Source organism: Patella vulgata, chromosome 8 (genome assembly GCF_932274485.2).
Source record: "Patella vulgata chromosome 8, xgPatVulg1.2, whole genome shotgun sequence".
NCBI lineage: Eukaryota > Metazoa > Mollusca > Gastropoda > Patellidae > Patella > Patella vulgata.
Window position 1 is genome coordinate 24,830,485 of NC_065886.2, and position 24,749 is coordinate 24,855,233.

Genomic DNA, 24,749 nt, shown 5'->3' on the forward strand with positions numbered 1-24,749 from the left:
ATCATAAAAATGAAAGTCTACATGTAACATTTTGAAAACATGGAAGACAATGACTTCTTGTATTTTATAAATCTCTGTAAATGAAATGTTCAATAAACATCTATCCATATATTTACTCTGCAAATATTTAGGTAACATTAAAAAACATTTTGCTAGTATTTTAGTACACATGAATGTTAACTGTTGTTGATATTTCTTTGAGCATTAAGTCAATAACATTATTCATTACATTTTCCATTTTTATTTATCAAAGGGCTTATTGTTTTATGAAAAGAACTAATTTCCTGTGGAAGAGTGAAAAAGTTTAATTCAGATTTCATTTCTAAACTAAACCCCTTTGAATATTATTTTATTCCATGATAAACCTAAACCCCACTTTTTTTTACAAATATGAATCTCAGTTTATTGCCTTTAAAAATCTGTTAGTAAAAGGAAATAATTATTTCTTTATCTTTTAAATATAGCCCACTGAAATAATCTATAGCCCACTGAAATAATCAAACGATGCTTTAAATTGATCAAAGAGAATTAATAGTGGGTGTGGCTACAGGTAAGTAAATATATATGAATTAGTGTAAGATACAATTTTCTTTCTAAGCACCCTGATTATCACTAGAATGGGTGAAATAAATAACAGTTCATAAACTAACTCCTTGCTGTTACATATTGTTACATGTTTGAAGTTTAAATCTATATAGAGATTATGTCGCTCTACGATGCGACAGAACTGACGGCGACTGGTTTACGATCAAGTGGAACTGATCATTCGTGACTACCTTGGCACTCTTACAACTGGTGTAAGTCTGATGGCAACCAGTCACCTCCACTTTCTCGGAGTCGCACATATTATACTCCTACGACTAGAGACAACTAGTTGTTCCTAGTTGCAAGCGACATGAGCGCTCCTGCGACTACCTTTTAAGTCGGATGGCAACCAGTCACCTCCACTTTCTCGGAGTCGCACATATTATACTCCTACGACAAGAGACAACTAGTTGTTCCTAGTTGCAAGCGACATGAGCGCTCCTGCGACTAATTTGAGTCAGCGCCTCGCTGAGGCAGCCAATAAGATTCGGCTATTTAGTCACGTGGTACCCTGGGGACGGTACAAACATGGTGGAATGCAGTTATTTTGAAGGTTATCAAGAAGCAGTCACATGATCAGTTGTGGCTCCGATTCTGCAACTGACGCCGGGCAACATGAGCACGCTTACGACTATGATCAACTGGTTGCTTGTGGTTGCATTCAGTCCTCGATAAATTCAGTCGTAGCGACATAAGCTCTCGGTTTCCATTAGTCGCCGTCAGTTTTATCACATCGTAGGGCGACATAAGATGGGTTTTAGACATGCACAGCTTTAGTGGCTTTAATTTGAATGGAGTTATGCAAGATATCTTACTTTGTAAGTAGGTCACTTCTTGGATTTTGGAAAATAAGGTATAACCAACTCTAAGTGACAGTATATAATATTTTCCAAATTTATTACATTTTCTTGGTGAAAGTTCTAATTTCTTCATTAAAACTCCCACTTTATATTAATCATTTTACCAATTAAATCAGTCACAGGTCTCTTTTATTTCGTTTTCAGTATTTCATTAAGCTTGCTGTAGTTATTTAATACTAGATAAATCAGTCTGGAAATTGTATTTTCATGTATTGTATTCTCTTGGCCTGGCTAATCCTTTATAAAGTTCATTACATTGACAGATCACCCTTTATGTGGTAGGATTGATGTCTTTAGTCGAGAATCTGATTTCAGCACTTCCACACCTCTATTTGAAAGCTAATGAAATCACCCAAGTCATCAACCATTACAATGAAAGACACCGGCTTTAAAATAGGACATAGATTTTATTTATACAAATATAAGGCTTTTTAAATGCTTAGTTTTTCAATTTCTATTAACCGCCATTATTTCAATTTATTCATTGAATAAGATAAAAATACTTCTATAATTCATGTATGGAATATTTAAGTCACATCAAAATCAATTTTTGTCAGAGCACTGTCTTACTATAGATATGCTTTAAAATAACCAATTCTTCCAATCATATTAAAATTAAGATGTTTTCGATGCATTTTTCCATTTTATATTTTACCAGACTTGATTTGCATCGTCAACAACAAATGAAAATGCAGCTGTTCCAATCACATCAAGAAAATGTCCGATGATCTATATGTAACCTCATTAAAATCATTGTATAATGAAACCGTTGTCAGCAAGCCGGATGTGAGCCCCTCTGAATCGATGTCATATCATATATAGTGATAATGAGAAAACAAAACAAAGATATAATTCTAATCTGGCACTACCGGTACCGGCGGACTGTAATTGTTCAAGTAAACCACGTCCTGTAGGATAATATCTTTATAAATTTTATTTGATTTTTTTTTATCAAAACAGTTGATCTACACAAAAAAAAAAAAACCAAGATTTAATTTTTATACGCCCATATTTTCATGCAGACTTATATTGTCGTCGCCCCTGTCTGTCTGCAATTTGTTTGTGGACACTCTACAGGTAACAATTTTTACCCGATTTCGACAAAACTTGAAATATAGGTTTATATCGCAAAGATCTCAGTTCCTTTCGATGTTGACATGTATCGGACAGTAAATTCATGGATCATGGCCCCTGATTGTACTAAAAATCACGTTTTTAGCTAGTGGACACTCTAGAGGTCACAATTTTTATCCTATTTTGATTAAACTTAAAATGTATCTTTATTACCCAAAGATCTCGGTTCCTTTCGATATTCAAACGTTAGATCATAACTTCCTTGATTATGGCCCCTGATTCAGTGATTGTTCGAAAAATCACGTTTTTAGCTTGTCGACCCGCTGGAAGTCACAATTTTGATCCAATTTTAAAAAATGTTTTAAAAGTATCATCGTTACATCCTAATGACAGTTGAGTTCTAATTTCGGGAAACTGCCTGACAAAATGTCAGCTCCTTGTACGCAAATAGTGTAAAAGTATGTAATACCAAGGTTGTGGACCCCTAAAGTCGCAATTTTTATCCGATTTGGATGAAACTTAAGATATATTATTACCCAAAGAACTCAGCTCCTTTCAATATTCGTGCATATCTGACTGTAATTTCTAGATTATGGCCCCTGATTGTACGAAAAACCACGTTTTTAGTTTGTGGACCTGCTAGAGGTCATAATTTTCATCCGATTTAAAAAAAAAAACGTTTAAATATATTACCATTACACTCTAATGATGATAGAATTTCGACCTCTGTGAAAATCAGACCGAAATTGTCGCTCCACCTACGCAAATAATGTAAAAGTATGTAACACCAATGTTGTGGACCCTCTAGAGAAATAAAAGCGAGAAATGATAAGTATTGATATATGTATTTATTTCACTGTACACAGTGAATAAGCTTACTCTAGTACAGACGGATGTGAGCTCTTGTTTGAAAAAGACAAATTAAGGGGTTTTCAGTCATCGAAAGATAAGAAATACCTAGTTTTTCTTTTATTACAATACTTCAATCATTTTGAGACTATCATGGTAATTTTCATTTTCTGTGGTTGAGTGTGCCAGTGAGGAGAATTCTATCAGTAAAGTGGTGTTTCTGCATACTCTTCAAATTTCAAGTCCAAAGATCATGACGCTTCCAAGCATTTGCTCCTCTTAGAAGCTGTTGTACCTGACTGAATCATTGTTTACACCATACACTATGGTATTCTAAACTCAATTTTAAAAAAAATTCTATGTAACATAATACATGCTACAACAGCAGTTTTGTCATTAATGGCTCAATTTATCAAGGGGAAGAATTAGGATTTGATAATCTTGATCAGGAGTTGACATACTAATTTTGAGAAGATAGGACAGTGATTGTGGATTGTTGATTTTTTTTTTTTTTATTATTAGCAGGATTTATTGAGGTATGAAGAGTTTTAGCTCTAGATGCAGTATAAGAAATCAGTGATTTATGAATTGGAGATTTTATCTTATTAACAGGATTTATTGGGGTTGTGAAGACTTTTAACTCTAGACGCAGCATAATAAATCAGTGATCTGTAAAACTACGCTTTTCTTCCTCATCAACCTATTCACAACATTCAATATCCATGAAGAATGGAACCTACTGACTCACAAATAAGACAGGCTGAAATCATCAGGGACGTTTGTAAGTAAAACTTGCCAGGAAAAATCAACAGAAATCAATAGACTTCTTTTCTCACCATTCAGACAAAATATACAAATGTCAAACTTGTCTTTTTGTAGATGTTGTTACTCTTTAGATTCTAGAATAGAACTATTATTAGAAGGACAATTTTGCGAGATAAACAGCAAACAAAGTTTAAGACCATGTACAGAAAATGGTACTCTTGATTCTTATCAAAGAAATAATGAACCCAAAATTAATCTAATCCCTCAATCCTAATGGAAGTTAAGCCCATTTAAAATTTATATTAGTTTCAAATGATTTCATGCTGCCATCTTTACACGACCCTATAAAACATCTCTAACATAAAACTTCAAAGCCCTAAATCAATCATGCATTATACATGCATTATGCAAGAGCTAAATCTGATTATTGCAAGTCTTTATTTAGGCTTCAGATGTCATAGAAATTATAAATTAGATCTTTATTTACACAACAAGCACAAAATCCACTCTGTAGACCCACGGATGGCTTGGATTCGGTTTGGATTTAAACATGATTTCATTGACTGATTATATTTTTAAATGGCGTCGTAAGCAGAGATTAACCGTTACGTTGACATCATACTCCCGGAAATTTTAGAGTGTACAAAGCGAGGCCGCATGTCAGTCAATTTGATTTAAAGTTTGATATATATGGCCTTGATATTATTGTTTAGCTGTGGTTAAAATGAGAGTTTGGATGTTGGTATTATACGCTTCTTTTGTCACTTGCGTTTACAGAAAAATTATGGAAATTGATAAACATCGTATCACCCCAGTTGAATTGCAGCCCCATTGGATCAGTTTCCTATTTGTCTGCTTTGGGAGTTACGTAGGCCTACCAGTTACAGTACAAGAGTCACGCAGGCTAACAAGAAGTCGGATATAATTATGCCTTATTGATTTGGTCCATTCCTTTCAAACTTTCGCTTCTTATCTATATTATTAAAAGTCTTATTTTTAATTTGTAGTAAAAATAAATGTGATACGAATTGAATTGCAACCCCATCTCAAACCGAATAGGCTAACGGTACCACAGCCATTGAAAACGTTACTTGATAATCGAGATTATGTAGGTGGAGTTAACGCCTGTCAATCAAACGATCGGCCATAGATTTTTTACGGCTGTAATAGTTGATAGATTTATAGAGAATTGCACGTGCCATGGCTATTTATAGTCTCATACACTCCACCGCTGACTATTATCATAGTTCGAGACACAACCACTGAAGCGTGCACATTGCATTAGCCGTGTGGAGACCAACTTAGTGCACGGGTCACCCTAACACTATCATTATAATATTGTATTCATAATGAATAATGTGTGATCGTCCTGCAAAGCGTGCCCTTACAGATTTGACATTGGATGTCAAGCAGCAAATTATAGCAGATTTTGAGAATTTTCCACGACCTAAACAAAATTGTGATCAAAAATGAAAATATCAAAATATCTTTTAGTCTCCTTGAAGTCAGACGACAGCATGTGGAAACTAGTCATATCATAATAGTATACAAATCAATGGACAATAATCATAATGTTCAAAATGTTTTGCGATACTTATCTACTGCCCAGTTCTTTACAAAGCCTGAACGTGACGAAGCTGACACACCCGTGACCGCTGGTTCTACTTGGGTTCTGTACCGTCACACAATAACCATTTTATTTCGTAAGAATTGCCACGTCTGACAGCCAATTTGTCATTATACAATATTTTAACCATTTTCCATTCACCGACAACAAATTATCCCGTACATATATACGCACATATATCCATACGAATCGCTGCTTATTATCGCCGTTAACTTTTTTCCATATCGCGGTGGCACTTTCACACGATCTTGCTGTCGCATGGAATTCATCGCCTACGCCACTGCTTACTACAAAACTAGTATAATGGTTGATTTGGGGGCGAAATACCTGTGAAAGATCATATACACCAATAACAGACATGACAATATGCTGAAGTCGGTTATGTCTTTCTATGATAATGCGGCATATTAAAATAATGCCGTAATGTGTATACATAGTAACCACTGGCTATAGGTACATATAATATTGTTTTCTCACTTGATGTGCTCTTTAAGTTAAAACAAAAATAGAAAGTAGCAGTTATGTGGAAATCTTTCTTTTTAAATAGATTTATAAAAAAAACCTAGCAAGACCGTAAATGCGTGACAAAATCAATAAACTGTCAAGAGTTTGAAAAGTCGAAGAAAAAAAATATACTCAAGCAACTTGAAATTTAATGCAAAATATAAAAAACATCCAGATTCAAAATGTCAGAAGGCATTGGGTGAGCTAATCAATATAGAGCACAGGAGACCAAATAAATCCCAATTACAATGAAATGTCATATCTTGTTGATCAGGTAGCTTTACTAAAAACAACTATCAAACAGGGTATTTAAACATAAAACAGACATGCTCATAACATTTACACTAGAACATTATTTCTTTTTTATTTAAAGTCATGTACCAAATATATTCATAGATAACACACTTAAAACAAGAAAATAATTTAGGCATTAAGTTATTTTAATGCGAACTACCACGTCACATTAATTCTAATATGCATTTCTAATTTTTCTCTTACATAAAAATATAAAGACTAGTAACAGAAAGTGATGTCTGACTGTTCTCTAAAAGTATTCCTCTGAGTAAATTGTTCTATGAAACCTCCACTTACTAATCAGGACTGTTGGTTGTGATGTAGCAACAAATTTGACATCATTTGGAGTAGGCTATCAAGACTAGTGTATTCTTACACAAAAACAACTCACTCAACTGCTGTGGCTAAAAATAAATGCTGTGACCAAAGATAAAGAATCTGTGGCTCCATGGAAATGGATATATATGTTCATAAACATGTGTTTCATATAACTTCAATATGAATTTAACCTACCTGGGACTGCAACAAAGAATTTAACTGCATCCTTGTGTCCATGGAAAGATAACTGAGCTTGTGACATTGAACAATAAGGTATAAAACTGCCTGGTGTTACACTGTCTGTTTTAACATCATTATAAACACGTACTACCCCTCCTGGTCGACCAACTGCTGATGTCGTTATTTGTTGTTTATTGCCTAAAATAAATGAAATATTTTATGAATGTATACTCTACATCTTGCAAAGTTTGCCAAATGTTAGATATTTTCAAATATAGATAATGCTAAGGTGCTCAACTTTCAATTAGTGAAGAGTAAAACGTGGTCACTTTTGTGTAAAAACGCAGTTTTCTTGGCAATGACTAACCCAATTTACCCTTTACATAGATTTAATTGACATTTTATTTCAAAAACATTCACAAAAAACAGACTGTCCCATTAATTCATAAAAACATCATACATGGTAAAAGTAATTACATCTGCATTCTCTTGGGAATACAGTTTTAAATGTTACCTACTTTCTGATAAAGGTACAGACACAATAACACCATTACCAGTGCCAATCCATAATCTATTACTGGAGATCAACACAGCTGTTATACGCACAAAAGAGAAACCTAATCGACCAGTACCTGGTAAAAAATAAACATAGAAAATGGTATAATTTTATCACTTAAAAAGACGGTGAAAGGTGAAGAAAATGATGAAATTGATGATTGATGTTTTTAGAGAAACACATCTATGAATAACATGAATATACAATTATACATGTAATTAAGTTTAATGGTGACTGGAACTCTCTTGTTAGATTTCGTAATTCAAAACAAGTTTTTTTCATCAGCCTAGTATATCTCTTTAACTAGGCCAATTAATAGATTATACAGTGCTGTCAGTGATATGGTTAATTTTGGATTTTACTAAAATAATATCTTGTGTCATTCCTAAGACCATGGTAATAGTTTTGCATAAGGATAAAGGTGGAATTTTTATAAACATCAAAGATCATTTTGCAAAGAAAACAAATGAGTATGTTGACCTCAACATTGCTCTACATTTTTGGGGGGAAGGGGACCGATATTAAAGGTTGATTTAACTTATAGCAGTACATGTATTCATTTTCTTTTTCTTTTTTTTATTGAAAACCTCTAACACCTACAATTATTCCTGACTAAGAACACTTCATCTCTATGTCTGAAGTTCATAACGCAATAACATGTGTAATAAAACAAAACAACTGAACAACCCTATCATGAACAGAAATTTCAGTTTCCAAGACAAACCTATTTCAATAATGTTTCATTAAAAGTTTATAATCTTTATTTATAATCCTTTAGCTGCTATTTTTTCATATCTGAAATATTACTTCTATCATCGATAAAATCAATTGAGGAAAAGATGGATAATGAATAATTAAACATTTGTAACAAGGATAATGCAGGAAAAACAAAACCAAGGTGCATAATAATTTGCTAAATAATGTCTAATAAAAGCTAAGTGGACTATGACTATGAGAATTAAATAGTAAACATTTCCAAAGCATTTAATATACTGTAGAAAGAGATTAATAGGTCTGGTACACACTCCTCACCAATAACCAAAGATTGAAGAACATACTTTTATATCCCATACACATGCAAATTTAACTTTTGTTGGAACATCCGTTTATTTACAATTATTGAAGTAAAGACAGGCTGGTGAGTTTTGGCTCTGGTCAGAGAATATAACAATTGACTTAGGCTCACCTAGCTAGTCACATAAATTATTTTTACTTTCAAAATCTGAAAATTTGGAAAGAACGCTTAGAATCCTATTGAATGAAATAATTAAAAGAATAATAATGTGACAATTTATCTAAAGATATACATGTTTAGGTACATGTGTACGTCATATTTTGGATGAGGAAAAAAGGGAGGAAGCATTTAGTACATGTACATTACCTTTCAATTTGAACCTATATCTATCTACAATTAAATTTTTATATATTTTAAATTCTCTTTCTAAATGATAATATTATATTACTGGTAGTATTTTAAGCAAGCAATATAAATCTAAAACAAAAGAAAGTAATATAGAATTCTCATACAAAGACTTAGTAATGGTAAAAAGCTAGATTGAAGGAAAGGAAAAGAACTGTTAGCAATTAAAACAGAAAAATGGAATTACCATAAGCTACAAGCATTCTTAAGTGTAGTGTTATAATCTTACCTAACATTTTACTGACATAAGGTTCTATATCTACATCTTGTAAATGTTGATGTGTATAAGCATGATATAGACGTAATGTACTATCTAATCTTATCGATACCCATACACCATCACCAACCCAAGCCAACTGACGAACTTGACTTTCTTTACGAGGATGAGCATCAAAACTTTTCTGAAATGAATTACAGTTATTACTATTAGTAAAGATTTTCTGAAATGAATTACAGTTATTACTATAAGTACAGAATCTACAGTCATGGAATATGTATCATAATAATTTGATTAAATAGTCTTGTTAGTTTCAGTCCAAATATCTGTACTCTGACTACAAGGAATAGTGGTCTGGAAAATTCTGTGTCAGCAGTGTATACAATGTAATAGGTCATAATGTTAGATCTGTCTGTGATATCACCTCAGTGGAAGCAGATGTAAAATACAACTAACTCACACACACATGTTAGATTGATTGGTTGAGAGGAAAAATGACCATGACTTTTATGTCAGAATTCTTTTTTAAATGCACTTTAAACTGGCGGATTGAAACATTTCCCATAATAAAGGCATGAACTGTATTCATGAACAGCGCACTATCATACACACGACTGATGCTATTTTGTCCATATCAATATTTGTTGCAGTCAAATCAGAGACAATTTGCGATGCTTCAAACATCAACACATTTTTTAAGACCTTACTACCATAGTCCAAAGTAAGAACTATCAAATCAAAATATTTAAATGAAGACATTCTTCTTCACCACTACAATGAAGTAAAACAGTTACAAGAAAATCTTTTGTTATCACAAATGTATGTTTATATTTCATAATTCTGATTTAATTTGAATGACTTTTAGATGTACCTCTATTGTCATGTCTTCAGGATTAATAATATTTATTCTATTTTTATAACCGCACCAAACATGTTTATTGGCTATAACAGTCATACAACGTATAGAGTGATGTGGTCTGCCTAGATCTAACAGATGATAATTCTCTAAATCCCATTGACCATCTGAAAAAAATAAATAAAAATAGGTGAAAAATAAAATTCTTCAAGTATTAGTAGTCTAATATTGTGATGGAAACTATTAAATCATCTTGTAATGATTTTATTAAAGATAATAACTATTTAAGATAATAATTATATTCATTTATTATTTGTTGTTATTTTGTTGATATTGTTATGTATACCTGAAGTTCTATGAAATATAGCAACTGTCCCATCTGCTAATGCTACCATTACCCGTCCTTTAACATGTCTATAATAATGATGAAAAATAAATTAATCCTATTAAAAATACAGAAAACAAACTATAAAAGCAATGTAATTTACTTTGAAATTAATAAGAAATTGAAGACAGACTGACAGATGGACAAACAATGATGATAACACAACTTCAAACTCATCGAAATCTGTTGATCTTTAACTTAAAGATACTTTCCCACTAAAGTACTTATCGGGTAGTTATAGTAATCAAGTTTTTCACTGGCTGAAACATACGTCTTATTTGTCACTCCAATCATATCTTGTGTACTAAATTACAAAATGGCTAGCTACGTCGGTACCACTTCTTACTTCAATACTCGTCACTTTCGCAACTAACCTGTCACTCTTGATCCATATGAATATCGTGATATAAGAAACAGTAAGAAACGATTTTACTTGAAATCTAAATTTGAAAACATCTACAGAATGACGCACGAGTGGTTTGTATGCGCCAGAAAAAAAAAACTTAATAATTTTATGTAATAAAATTTTGAATGTACTGAAAGGTTTATCATATTTTATGTTCTGGGTATATGAAGGTGCATTAAAATAATGCAGTATAATCCAGCATATTGTATCGATTTGGAAGTGACAGAGTCAGAAGTGACAGAGTCCACTGTAGTTTGATGAAGATAGACAAAATAATAAAAGTATTTATATTATCATGATGCCATGTGCCGATGGGGTACTATCTTCCTTCACGGTTAGAGAAACGAACATGTGTGTAATAAATTATTTGGACTTACATGTTAAATAATCTAACTTAAGTTGTATCTAAAAATCCAAAAGTATGCTTTTAAATATTTATGTCAACAAATAATCAACCTGATTGGAACAGGTCATTTCATGAGTTGTCAAAGTAGGGAAAGATGAAGAAATGAAATGCCAAGAATGAATGAATTAATCAACCGTTAACTTTGAAGCATATCATTAAAATTTAGACCTCCTATTATTATCATCAACCCTTCCGATGCCCAGCTATTGTGCAACAGATATTTTAATCTATGAAATCTATTTTATTAACTGGGTTTTCAATGACCAAGTAAGCTACATTAGTTATTAATGAAATAGAAACAGCATTAAACTCAAAAATTTTTAAATTCCATCTGAATAATTAATAATGAATTACTTCATGTAGCATGTATATACCACAAACACAGGTCATGAGAAACAAACAATTAATTAACCGCAGCCCTATCTATATTATGATGTCAGAAGGAATTTCTTCCAAGATGTGATTATCCAGGACTATCGCGACTGGAACATGGCTGAACTTCATTTTTTGATGGTCGAGTGTATAAAATGATTTTGAGACAGGCGGAGTATTGCACTGAAGTAAATATTTACTTTTTACATCCGAATTGTTGTATTTTAAAACTTGTTGTGGATGTATTCAAAGAATTTACCGAAATCACAAAATCTTGTTTGATGTTAAATAATGAACCAAGATTTTAAAATATTTTGAGTGGATATCTTTTAACGTTTTTAGTGTCGTAATGTCGCTCATAACCTCTACTTTTGATCTAAGGGAGGGATTATCAATGTCTCTTTTTAGCAAACAAACCATGGTTTATAGCCAAAAAGTGTCCCTTACATTTCTTGGATTTGCATATAGTAATGTTCATGCCAAATGTGATAAAAATCCATGCATGCATAATTTAGAATATTTGAATGTTGTTGTCATCAGCACCCTTTATTATCATGGTTTTGGGCGAAATTTAGAACATACATGTAGTTGGTAAAAAATGTAGTTTTATCGCCTCAAATAACAAAAAATGTCATATCTTATAAACAAAACTTACAGTGCTAGCTTTAAAATGTGCTTTTTAGAGTTCTCAATGCCCTTAACATATAAATCAGACAAACATTATGGCCTCTAGAAGGTCCACAACTTTGCGACTATTTGATTCAAGGAGAGGGGCAATTCCAACAGGAAGATAGTCCATTTTCCAGCAAAAAGGAACTCCTCGAAGATTTTTGCGTCATAAATATATTCTAAGTTACATTAAAATCCGAGATCTTTTGGATATAAACATATGTTTTAATTTTTATCAAAATCTAATGAACATTGTGACTCCTAGAGTCTTCACAAAAAATGTGAAAAGACGTCTTGAGTGTATAAAAACAAAAAATAATGTAAATGGCAAAAAAGTCTAGAAAAACATACACAATACTGAGTATGGAATCTCTAAGTTTTATAGAATGTAGACATCTTCTCCACTGGGCTACTGCTGAATGAACATACAAACTGAAAAGTAAAAAAAAATTCAGTTGAAGAAATTTTACAAAAAGGAAACCGAATGGATTCAACCTTGTTTCTTAAAATTGTAAAAAAAATAGATTTAATAATCAAGCATTTATTGAGGAAAACGCATGCTAATTCTAACACTTTCAAAGTTCTTAATAATTATCTTCCAGTTTGTGATCCCAACCACATAGTTGGTAAAGCACTAAACATCTAAGAACAACATGTATTAAGCATCAAATGCTAGGATACATCATTCACTATTAAAACATGGCATTATGAGGTATTGAGTATAGGGTAAACTTTCAAAGTTCTGAATAATTACCTTCCAGTTTGTGATCCCAACCACATGCTTGGTAAAGCACTACTCATCTTCTCCATATCACTAAACTGTACATCATCACTAATACCACTATCACCATCTTTACTTTCTCCTGAATCTTGTCCTCTATGATCACCTGGTCGTAATGGTGAGGTAGGACTAGAGTTACGAGATGATGGTGGTGAACCTGTAGCTCGAAACACTGTAGGTTGATCACTTTCAGTTGAAACACCAAGAGGATCTGGAATTTAAAGAAGACAATTAATACTGATCAACTAGAATCGATTAATAAGACCTAAAACTGTGCACACATTAGACTACTCAGTTCCATCTCCTTCTTATTTCCAACATAAGAAAAGTTCTATATATCAATAGACTCTATACTAACACTCATGTCTAAATCATTTGTGGATCACCAGATAACAGTTTATTGTAGCCTTTATAGGTCGAATATGTTTAACTTTAACCCCAACAACATGAATGATCATTCAAGTATCACTATGTTTAGGAACAGAAGAGAATGCTTTTCATTTTGACCCTACAAGGTTGAGAAGAAGTTGTTAATCTGAAATTGTTAGCAGATGATGGAGATGTCAGAAAGAGGGAGAGAGTATAAGAAAAATGATTTTGTTTAGATACAAAGTAATCTAACCTGAATTAGATTTCTCCTTTTCACTATCATCAGATTTTTCTTTATTATCTGCATCTTTATCTGTAATAATGAATAATTTTCATAACTGTTGTTGACTTAGATAGGTCCAAAATAGTTTTGAATGGAAGCAGACTGATTCACATAGACCACGTTATTAAATGAAGTGAAGTAAAAACTAGATGAGCCAGACCGACGTCACTGATCATATTTGTCTTCATTTATCTGCCACATTTGAATTGAAACACTTTCATATGAGAGCAAAGGTGTATATACAGAAATTTACTGTTAATTACAAATAATAACTCCCCTGTCTATGGCAAACAACTTTGCTTAATCAATTTACAAAAAAAGAAGATGGAATCGATGTAAATCTGATTTGACTAGAGGGAACCAGTGACTTTTTAATGTTTCTTGTAATTTATATGCTATAAAATTGCTCCCTACCAGCCCCATCCACCAGATTGTCTGCAGTTGTTTCAATATCTGCTTTAGTTTCCAGTTTGGAACCTATAAGTAACATAAACAATTGATAACAAACCAACAAAAACCAACACCCCCCAAAAAAGATGACACTTATTAATTACGTGCACATTTATATTTTCATACGGCACCGAACAATCAAATTGATTATTCACTATGCTTAATTTAAGCAGAAAATGCTCATTATCAAACATCAAGGTATGATGTAATGAATAAGTTTCTTCACTTTCCCACAATTAGAAACAGAGTTATGTTGTTCCAAAGCATTGACAAATCAAATTGCTCATCTCTGCTTAGCCTAAGCGGAGAAATGCTCATCATCTGACTCAGTCAAGACATTTATTGCGTTAAATGTGACATATCAGTCGCATTAATTTCTGCAACATTTCTTTTTTCTCACATAAATATAGAGAGTAACTACCCTAAAATTCAAGGCCCATGAATGCCATTAATAACATGAATATTGTGTCTTAATAATTATTAACTATAATTATCAGTATTTGTAATAGTTTTGCTAAAAGTATTGGCTCATCTCTAAATCATCTGTACCTGTTGAAGGTGAACCTGATGGTGATGTTTCTCTACTATTACCACCTGTTGAACATTGGACAAATGTAATACCACCGATACCAGAACTCTCTGGTGATTCACTACTATCTTTAGTACCGCTACTTATAACCGTTTCTTTAGGTAATAGCGGTGCCTCTGCTTTCAGGATTTCTTCCGCAACAGGGTAATCTGACTCAAGGGCACCTAAAAGATAATTAATATAAAAGTTTATAGACTCTACCAACAAATATAAAGATGATGTAGACCCTACCAACAGATAAGTTCAGGGGAATTTAAAATTCATACATGTACCAATAAGTGCAGGTAAAATGGGAAAAACATTTTCAGACTCAATTAAGTCTGCCACACACATTTACAAATTAAAAAGAAAAGATACTAATTCCAGTGATTTCTATTTGATTTCTTATCGCTGCACATTTAATACATCCAAATCTATAACAAACCATAAAACTTGAATGAAAGCTTTGAGTGCATAAAATAAATTCTAAAATGACTGTAACCAACATAAAGTATTTACTTTTAAATTGTTTATAATCAGAATAAAATTAATAAATGTACTAATTGTCAGTGTCCATTATATAGAAAATACTGTACCTGGAACACTAGCTATACACAGTATATGTGATGAAGAGACTCGGAAAGTTTCTAAGATATCAGCTGGATTATTAGCATCAATAACTGATATATCACTTGTAGTTTGTGTACTGGTACAAATCCATACAAATGATGATAACTGTTCTTGATCCTTTAAATTCTTGTCATGATCCTGAGGAAAAATGCATTAACATCTTTAGTCCCTATCATAAAGATTACTATGAATACATTGTTCATTCGTTACTGGAGTTTAAGGTGCACTTCCACCAAGGGTGATATCGTAGACAAACTATGGACACAACTAAGCTTCAGACATATACATACATAGTCTGTACAAATTGTTGGCAAAAAATATTCAACAGAAGCAGACCAAAGATATGTCTATTATGAAAAATTCTCCAAAATAAATTCAATGATTCTATGAATACTTTGTGAAAATTTGAAAGATATCTAAAGTGATTAAATATTGCACTGCAAAGAATATTAACTACATACTTTGAGTTCTTGATCTAGTTGTTCAACATCATCAGTAGGTTTAGGTGTTTCTTCTGTAGGATTAGAGTAGAAGATACTACTGGTACCAACTATTGATCCACCATCCCTAGTTCTACCACCAGTTAAATTAACACCAGCTGAACACCAAATCTACAAGTATTCATACATGATTTCAACCTCAATAACTAAAATTCCCTTTAACAAATACAGATAAGGGAGATAACTACACAAACGTGGCTAGTAGCCAATATGTTTTGAGCGATAGAAAAGGTTCCAATTTCAGCATGTCTTGTGGTTTTTCCTCTCCATATGTAGAATAGAATATGTATATTGAAACAAAACATCAGAACATTCTATAAATGAAATTCCATGTCTAATTTATATTCAGCAAAACCTAAAGAATATGCAGTACAGAAAATAATGTTTGATTCTTGAACAATATTGAATAATTTGTAAAATAATATACCTCATTACATGCATTATTCATAGTTACAATAAAGATTTATGTCTTCCTTTCATGTTGATGTACCATTATTGCAAATAATGTACAGGCACTATGACAATTGTACATTATTTATACTAGATGAAATAGTGTCTGTATATTAGGATAGTAGGACGTTAAACCCCATTTCATTTCATTTCATTTGTATATTAGGATGTTTAATGGTCGGTCTTGAGCAAGACATTAATTAGGTGGCATATTGATACAACACTCGGGCTGACAACCACGTGCAGTATCAATATATTACTTAATGTTTCGCTCTCGACCATTAAACCACACCTAAAAATCTTAATGTGATATACCCTCTTCCATTTTCAGAAGTTGTTTGTAAAAGGTAAATTACAAACCTTGACCCCATTATCTTGATCAGTAAGAGGTCTACAATAAACAGGTACTGGAACAGGAATCTGGTTCTTAGATGAAGCTTCTCGTGGACTAGGTGTATATTTGGCTGGTAAACTCCATCCGTATGCTTGCATTCTACCATCATCTTTCTTGACATGAGCTCTTACGGCTTTATACTGTTCTCTTCTTTCCTTTTCCCTTTCTTTTTTAGCTTTCTCTGATATTCTAGAAATTTAAAAAAAAAAGTTATTCATCTGACAAAATCTATGTTACAATTTAGTGATCAGTAGAAAATAAATATTAACAGTCTCCATATGTACTCAGTGATAGGTAACTTGAGTGCCCTGGTTGGTTATGTATAAATACTTGCTTATATCATGGTAAGTGATTGCTGCGACTATCACATGACTCATGCAACTGTACAACGAAATTCCTCAAATGAAAAATAGCTCAAAAAGGTTGTCTGAGAGTATCAGTTCACTATATTAAACCATTTGGAAGTATTCACTAGATTTGTTTTACCATATTATGTAACTGATATAATGGGGACTGCAACTAATGTAAAATCTTTTAATATTATACTTGGACTCCAAGGATCAGAAAAGTAACCAATTGAGTCCATGATCTCAATCAAAAAACATGTCACAGTGGCAGAGATCATTGAAAATTGATAATGACTACTGAAAAATGTATATAAACATACGCCTCTTCCTGTAGGAACTCATAAGCTTTAGATTTCTGGCCAAGCTTTTCTTTTTCTCTGGATTTTTTGTTTGGATCACCAACTGGTTGTACTTGTGTAGTAGGTGCATTATATTTAACTGTAGCAACAGCAATCGGTCTTTTAGGTTTATTAGATGAGCTAAACAAATTACTGAAACTAAAATCAAATAATCTTTTGATCACTTCTTTTGTTTTTCGTGAATACCAGCAGTTGGTTTGTTGGTCATCAAAACATTATTAAGGGTAAGGAAATCGTAATTGTTGGTTTGGTGTGGGGGGTGGGATTAAGAACTACTGGTATCAGTTATAATAAATGTATATGCAGCCAATTGCCTAATTTCATTGCCTTACATTTTACATTACTGATACAGAAATGTGGAAACCAAACAGAATCTAGTGACTTCTTTGTTCATGCATGGATTGGGAAAATCTTCATGTTATCTGAAGTGACGTTACATTAGATCTCCCACAATAACCTCCCCAAAAATTCTACAGAATTATTCCCACATGATCCTTGAAGTATCAGATGCTCAGATATAAAGTTAGTATCAACATGACTACAGCTAAGGGATCAGAAGTTCAAGACAGAAGGCTCTATTCCTAGCTTGCATTGGGTGATATTGACATATACAGATGAGTACTTTCATACACATCCTATTCAAAATATTTGTGAAATGATTTCTTTTAACAAATTGCTAAGTGAAATTGGATTTACTTCTATGAATGGCTTTTTGTGCCGTGTACAAACATTATTTCTGCTTCTATCTTAACGATATACATTCTAAAGTATTATACACTAGGGCTGTTAAGTTCTCCCCTAAACTTATCAATACTGAAATATTCAACATCACCCAATCAGTTTAATTATAGGGCTAACATCACATAAGAAAGCTGTACGTGCTAATATCATTATTAAATCATGCTTGCCACTTTGATCCACAATAATCACAAGAACACGGAAACTAAAAAAAACACAGAATATTTATTCTTTTGTTTTTAAAATACATTTCTAGTGAGCAAATAAATGTATCAATGACGGAATGTCTGTTTTATATTATTAAACAATTAACTTTATGAATGACATAAAATATAGCTATATTTAAGATTATAACAGAAAATTCAACAACATATCTTTTTAAAATAAAATGAACACAACAAAATCAAAAGAACCATTAGGGATCACTGTAGATCAAAATGGCAAAACAAATGCAACTTAGGTCACAAAAAGCAATGTCAACATGCAGTAATATGTAGGTAAGTTACAAAGGGGTGAGTGATTTAGATAGGGCTACATTTTCAATCTGAAAACCAAAATTAAATCTATTAACTTTGAAAAGGTTATTTTCTCACAATAAAGATTATAAAGATTTTGATATAAATTGATTTCAATGTTGAAGAAGTTGGAGATCTTTTTTATTTGAAAACAATGTATAAGGCACTTATAAAAGATAATCTGTACTCCCATTACAAATCAGTACATGGAACCTGCAAATGTGATGACATTGCTGCCTGTTGAGGTTAAATTATAATTAATTATGCGATTAAAAGTTATATGTGACCTTGACCTAGAGATCCCTATTGGTTTTACAGGCTGTAAGATCATCTCATGATTCTATTACACATACATTAATTCAATCAAACTCAACAGAAATAATTTAACGTGGACATTTGAGAAATTTACACATTGTTAAAATGTATTTCATCAATTCATATATGTTTAATGAATACGATTTCTAATCTGAATGTGAACTTGAGGTATTATATTTCAAGCTTACAAACACTCTAATAAGTGGCCCAGTGATCAAAAGTGTAACGCAGTGAATCACAGATCTTTCACAAACATAAGGGGTTAAAATACGGGTGCTTGCTTAATATTGTGGACTTTCTCAGAGATATCCAGTTTACTTCCACAGCTAAAAAAAACCAGCATAGAAATGAATATCAAAATAAATCCACACATTAGATTTTTAGTTAGCTTCAGACTTCTCTAAAGTCATGAACAATTCTACTTTCTTGTCAAATTCTCTAGTTCTGGATAGTAAATTTAATATAAAATATCTGCAGTTTGCACTTTGCACATATACACTTATCTTTAAAAAATTTAGCTTATATTCATCATAGTAAAGATTCACTCTCCACAGGAAACTACAATAAGTTAACTTTACATAGCCTATTACAAATTAAAATATTAAATATAACTTATTCCCTTATTACTGACCAGTTCATTTGTGAAATAATTCTGTATAAAATTGTTATATAAATACAAAATTAAAATTAAGAATCATGAGATGACCCCAAACTAATTAATTAAATATCATATTATGTACATAAATATATGTTAAAAGAGTCAGCGTTAATAATATCCAACGTTTAAATAATGCCTTTAAAACTTCACCGTCAATAAAAGTTTTGTTATAAATAGACTATCTCTGAGACCCGTTTCAACCATTAGCTCAATAAAAACATACAGATATGTTCAAACTATCTATGGCCTTTTTTTTAGCGAGTACCGGTAACCAAATTCATTAAGAAGGTATTAAAAGTATTTTAAGAAAACGTGTAAAAATAAATAATCAAACATATTATTAAACTAATATGAATCAACTGTATCACTATATAAACTAGTAAAGATTATCGTTAATCTGATTTTATAATTGAGTCAGTTTTTTTGCTAAGAAACTAGAATTTAATCATTATTTGGCACCTCAAATACACTGTTTAACATTGAAACTCATTTCCAATTTTGTAAATCGTTATAGATTTCACTTAATTAATTGGCTAAGAATGGCTTGCAAACGTTTTCATTTATTATACTGAATATCACTACATAGTAGTATGTATATTAAATGTAAGAAACTAGGATTACTCTATGCAATATCAAACTAACTTGCAGCAATGCACAGATCCAATAGATCATTATTGTCTAGTGCTAGAAATATTTAGCACTATGGAAGATTCAGCTAGCTTGGACAGCATATCCACTGAGTGATGATCTTGGAATGATTAATTTTTTCATAATCACAATGTCAGTGGTCAGACGACTGAAAGCTTGAACAAAAGAATAAAAAAAAAAAAAATTCAAAACATGTATACTGATCTATGACATGGGAAGGAAATGAATAAAAGTACCATAAATAAAATCTGGAAAGGGGGGGTAAGTGCATATAAAGTTTTTCTAAATAAAGCATTTCCTTTTGATTTTTGGAATGTCATGATTATGACCCCATTCAATAATACCTGCGTGTAAGCTGGACCAGGGGAGATTTAAGATTATTACGATAATTCCAATAATGATTCTATGAGAGTTACAGTTAGTTCTTGCTTCAAGAAAGTTGAATATTAAAGACAATTGGATAACAGAGAGAGAGAGAGAAATGGAGTTTAACGTTCACTCAACACAAACTAGGTCATTTCGGAACTAACATACCGTTCAATTTTATTTCAATAATTCACCTGCATGTAAGGGTCTTTAGCAGTGGGAGGAAACCAGAGGACATGGTGAAAACCCACGAGGTTGGACAGGCGACCCTACACCTTGTCATGTACAACCGGGAAATCGAAACCATGCCAGTTGCCATCCAACCCCCCTCTTAAAGAATGGATGGAATTTGGTCAAAAGAAAAATATATGTCATTTCTTCCAGTTTGTTTTCAGAGAAAGATTTTTTTTAATAATACTAATAAAAGCAGTGACAAAATGATGGTTATTTTTCATCTTTTTTTAAAAAAAAAAACCCCAACAATTACTGTCAAAGCCACATATAATTTACAAACCAATATTAAAATTATCCTTGAATAAAATAATAAAGTAACATTGTGGGATAACAGTTGCTATGAAGTGCTGTTAGGATTAATAATAATTAACGCTGACCCTTTTATAAATACTGCATAAATTTGTTAAACTTCCTATAGTTATGACAGCTATAAATGCTGTATATGAGATTTATAATGGTGGGAAGATGAAGAAGAGGGCTGTGGAGTTTGATTCTTCGAGTTCTTTTTAGGTTTTTCGGGCGGATCAGGAGGGGTAGATACCACTAGATTACTGAAACTAAACATGCAGAAATAATATAGCATGCGGTTAGTTGTTCAATATATTTAATCTATTTTTTTTTTCAAAATGATATTTATAACTTCATAGACTGTCGTTTATTACTGATAGATATCATGCTAAGAATATAATTCAAAAATTGATCAATCCAGAATAAAGAATTATTATTTCAGATTCTTTCAGATTTTTGTCTGATACAATGAATGAACATGTTCAATTTCCTATCAGGACATGATACCACTTTCCAAATGGAAGATTACATAAATCTCTATAAACTGTTTTACAGTTTTTAAGCAAAGGTATCCAATTTCCCTATTTTACCATTTCGTGGCATTTCTAACTTACAGTGCAGTGTAAAAAAACTCTCCAAAATAAAACTTTGGGCAAAAACAAATGCACGACTGATTAAGACATACTATAGTTAACCAATCACCATAAAGAATGGAGAATAATTAATAAAACCAATTGATCAGTCACAACAGTGATGTTATAATAGACTATACACGCTGACAGACATCAAATCCAACCAACAAATAAAAAATAAATAAATCCAGGTCAGATGAAGAAATAATTAGTGAAATTATAGTCAGTATAGGTCTCCCTCCAAAAGTACCCCCCCCCCCTCTCTTTTAATGCAGATCTATTTTAATAGGTTCACAACGGATATACTTTAATAAGTATTTTGTTTAAAGTTTTATGTACATGTACTATGACTATGTTGATTAAAACCTTTTTTTCCGACAAAAATGAACAAAATCATACTTTAAAATTGAATAAGAAAGTGTTTCTTAAAGCAAGAAAGTGTTTGTACAAGTGCTTATTGTGAAAGGAAGGAATAATTAAACAATACTTACAAATTCCAAATGGAAGATTTTTTCTTTGGAGTAAGCTCTGGATGCTCTCTGGAAGCTCGGATCATTTCTGTCCATCGTACAGCTTCTTGTAATTCCATCAATCGTTCCTTATACTGATTTCTTTCCATTAAAACTCTTGCCATTTCTACACGGGTAAATCTCTTTCTCTGTGCCATTGGGACATCACCCTATAGTAATAATAAGATATAAGTATTTGTTTATCAATTAATAGCAATTATTACCTCCCTTATCTTCTCTAACACAGGCTTATACTGTGTTCATTAAATCCCGGGAATTGGGGGTATTGGTTGGTTGGTGCCCACATGATCTAAGGCGTACACAATAGATCAAAAGGTCTGTCATTGAGTCAAGTGGCATAGTTTCGATTCCGCGCATGTACGTGACAATGAGTGGTTCACCTGTCCAACCTCGTGGGTTTTCTCCAGGTCCTCTGATTTCCTAAGTTACAGGCATGCTCATTGAGGAAAAAGAGTTCATCATTGCTTGGATTACACTTCCACTAGGGCATCCTCAGCAATCTTAGTAACACCTCAGGGTACAGGAATCATATTAGTCAAAGTATATGATATAGTGATTTCAGCTGTATAAAGAATATACCTCTTCTTCGGTGGATGCAGGTTGGTTCTTTTTCTCTAATTCTTCCTTTGTTTTCTTTAATTCCTCTTCTAACGATGATATTCTTAATTGTAAACGTCCTCTTACTGCCTGCAGTGACGTTATTTCTTCTCGTAATATTTCTTGTTCACTGAAAGTAGAACAATAAGCATACATATTTTCCATAGCCTACTTCAAGTCAGTAGCAGATACAACAGTGATACTAACAGTCTGTAAAACAAAAAATTACTGTGTCTTGAAATCAATGCAACCCACTGCATTCCTTTTCTAAATTTAAGACTGAGTATCTTAAATATATATTGAACAAAGAAGTAATACACTAGTTTATGTAACAGAAATGAGACGCAGGTTGCATTTAATGCATTAATTTCTTGCTCATATTATTTTCTAGTTTTACACTTTACAGTATAAAAAGTTGAGCAATTTGTGCTGGAATGGTGGAAAGTTTTAGTTACTTTAAAACTTTTTCCACAACTATACTGACATGTCATACATAGTTCACAGACACATTTTTGAACCAATTGTCCATCTCACTCTCACTCCGTCAAATTTTGCAGTCAACAGCTATGTAACTACATCAGGACTCTATAAAAGTTGAGTGTGCCTGCGCACACACTTGAAAATGTGCCTGCGCACACACTTGAAAACGTGCCTGCAGGGTCATACTGAAACACAGGGATGTAGCCAGGATTTGGTGAGTGGTGTTAAAATATATTTGGCGAGCGGAGCGAGGGCAAAAAATTTTTGGGAGGGGGGCGTGGTCTTTTATGAAAATTAAACCCTTCTTGGTGTTTTTTTCAGAGCATCTGCTGCCTTTTGTATTTGGTTCAGTGCAAATCAAATTTCCATTTATATATTCAAATTTTACCAAATTCACTTAATTTTCATCAATGATACAGGGATCTAAAAACTTTTTGACACCACCCGACCGAGCAAAAAATTGTCCCGCCCCACTCTGTTTCTCTGGATAGATAAGTTGTTGAGGACCTTTCGGTATTTGTTGTTTTGTTGGGTTTTTTTCAAATATTACTTTATTACTTTGAGATTAAAAATTAAAACGAGTCTTAAAATGGTGTTTGTGTTTTATTTGAGTACAACGAATTATGACAACAGGTAGATATTGATAATTAAAACACGTTGTATTATTTGACTTGTTTGTAAAGTTGTTGTACGTGTCTCACGAATATTATTATTATAAGGGTGGAATGAGAATCAGGTCAGGCAGAAACTGAGAAAGTTCTCATCGTCCTCCTTGCTACTCTCGGACCGTAGCAAATCCACGGTCAACACAGGTAAGAAATAAAATAAGAAACATCGTGAACATTTGCAGGCACGTGTTGGACAATTACGACATTCAAACCTTTAACATTGGAGTGCCGTAAATTGGTCTGGGTGACCTACGGCAAATAAACAAATATAAAGACCGTAGAATAATTGTAAAATGAATAGATCTAGGCCTACACATCTTCTAAGTATAAATAAACAAAATACCAATACACCTTTCTTAAAACTAATTTGGGATGATAGGGTCTACTACGGCACACAAAAATAAATTATGCCGTGACAGACATGGTTTGCGTACGTCGGCTTTTACCATGGCTTTGCCGTTTAATTGCTGTGGTAAATTTCGAGCGCCGAGTTTGTGTACAGAGAAGGACGAAGGGGTTTAAATACGACTGGGCGGCTTTCTTCGATTTTTTCTTTGTGCTGGGCGGCAAAAAATAGTGCCGGGCGCAGAAATATCGATGCCTGAA

At 32.5% G+C, this 24,749-nt stretch overlaps 1 protein-coding gene across 12 annotated transcripts in view; it reads right to left on the reverse strand.

Annotated features, from left to right (window-relative positions):
• Nucleotides 1-24,749, reverse strand: part of LOC126830886 (C-Jun-amino-terminal kinase-interacting protein 4) — a 65,424-nt gene that overhangs the window by 27,726 nt on the left and 12,949 nt on the right. For 10 of the 12 annotated variants that reach the window (XM_050561358.1, XM_050561357.1, XM_050561354.1 and 7 more), the window contains 17 exons: nucleotides 22,978-23,125; nucleotides 22,360-22,547; nucleotides 17,436-17,612; nucleotides 16,735-16,957; nucleotides 15,886-16,035; nucleotides 15,391-15,562; nucleotides 14,776-14,979; nucleotides 14,191-14,253; nucleotides 13,747-13,806; nucleotides 13,098-13,335; nucleotides 12,695-12,775; nucleotides 10,452-10,519; nucleotides 10,121-10,272; nucleotides 9,262-9,433; nucleotides 8,994-9,017; nucleotides 7,575-7,688; nucleotides 7,072-7,254 (listed from right to left, as the gene is read on the reverse strand). In XM_050561358.1, coding sequence (XP_050417315.1) covers nucleotides 7,072-7,254; nucleotides 7,575-7,688; nucleotides 8,994-9,017; nucleotides 9,262-9,433; nucleotides 10,121-10,272; nucleotides 10,452-10,519; nucleotides 12,695-12,775; nucleotides 13,098-13,335; nucleotides 13,747-13,806; nucleotides 14,191-14,253; nucleotides 14,776-14,979; nucleotides 15,391-15,562; nucleotides 15,886-16,035; nucleotides 16,735-16,957; nucleotides 17,436-17,612; nucleotides 22,360-22,547; nucleotides 22,978-23,125 — 2,417 coding nt within the window. The remainder of the gene's footprint in view (nucleotides 1-7,071; nucleotides 7,255-7,574; nucleotides 7,689-8,993; nucleotides 9,018-9,261; nucleotides 9,434-10,120; nucleotides 10,273-10,451; nucleotides 10,520-12,694; nucleotides 12,776-13,097; nucleotides 13,336-13,746; nucleotides 13,807-14,190; nucleotides 14,254-14,775; nucleotides 14,980-15,390; nucleotides 15,563-15,885; nucleotides 16,036-16,734; nucleotides 16,958-17,435; nucleotides 17,613-22,359; nucleotides 22,548-22,977; nucleotides 23,126-24,749) is intronic. The other 2 variants (XM_050561353.1, XM_050561347.1) reach the window with 1 other exon arrangement.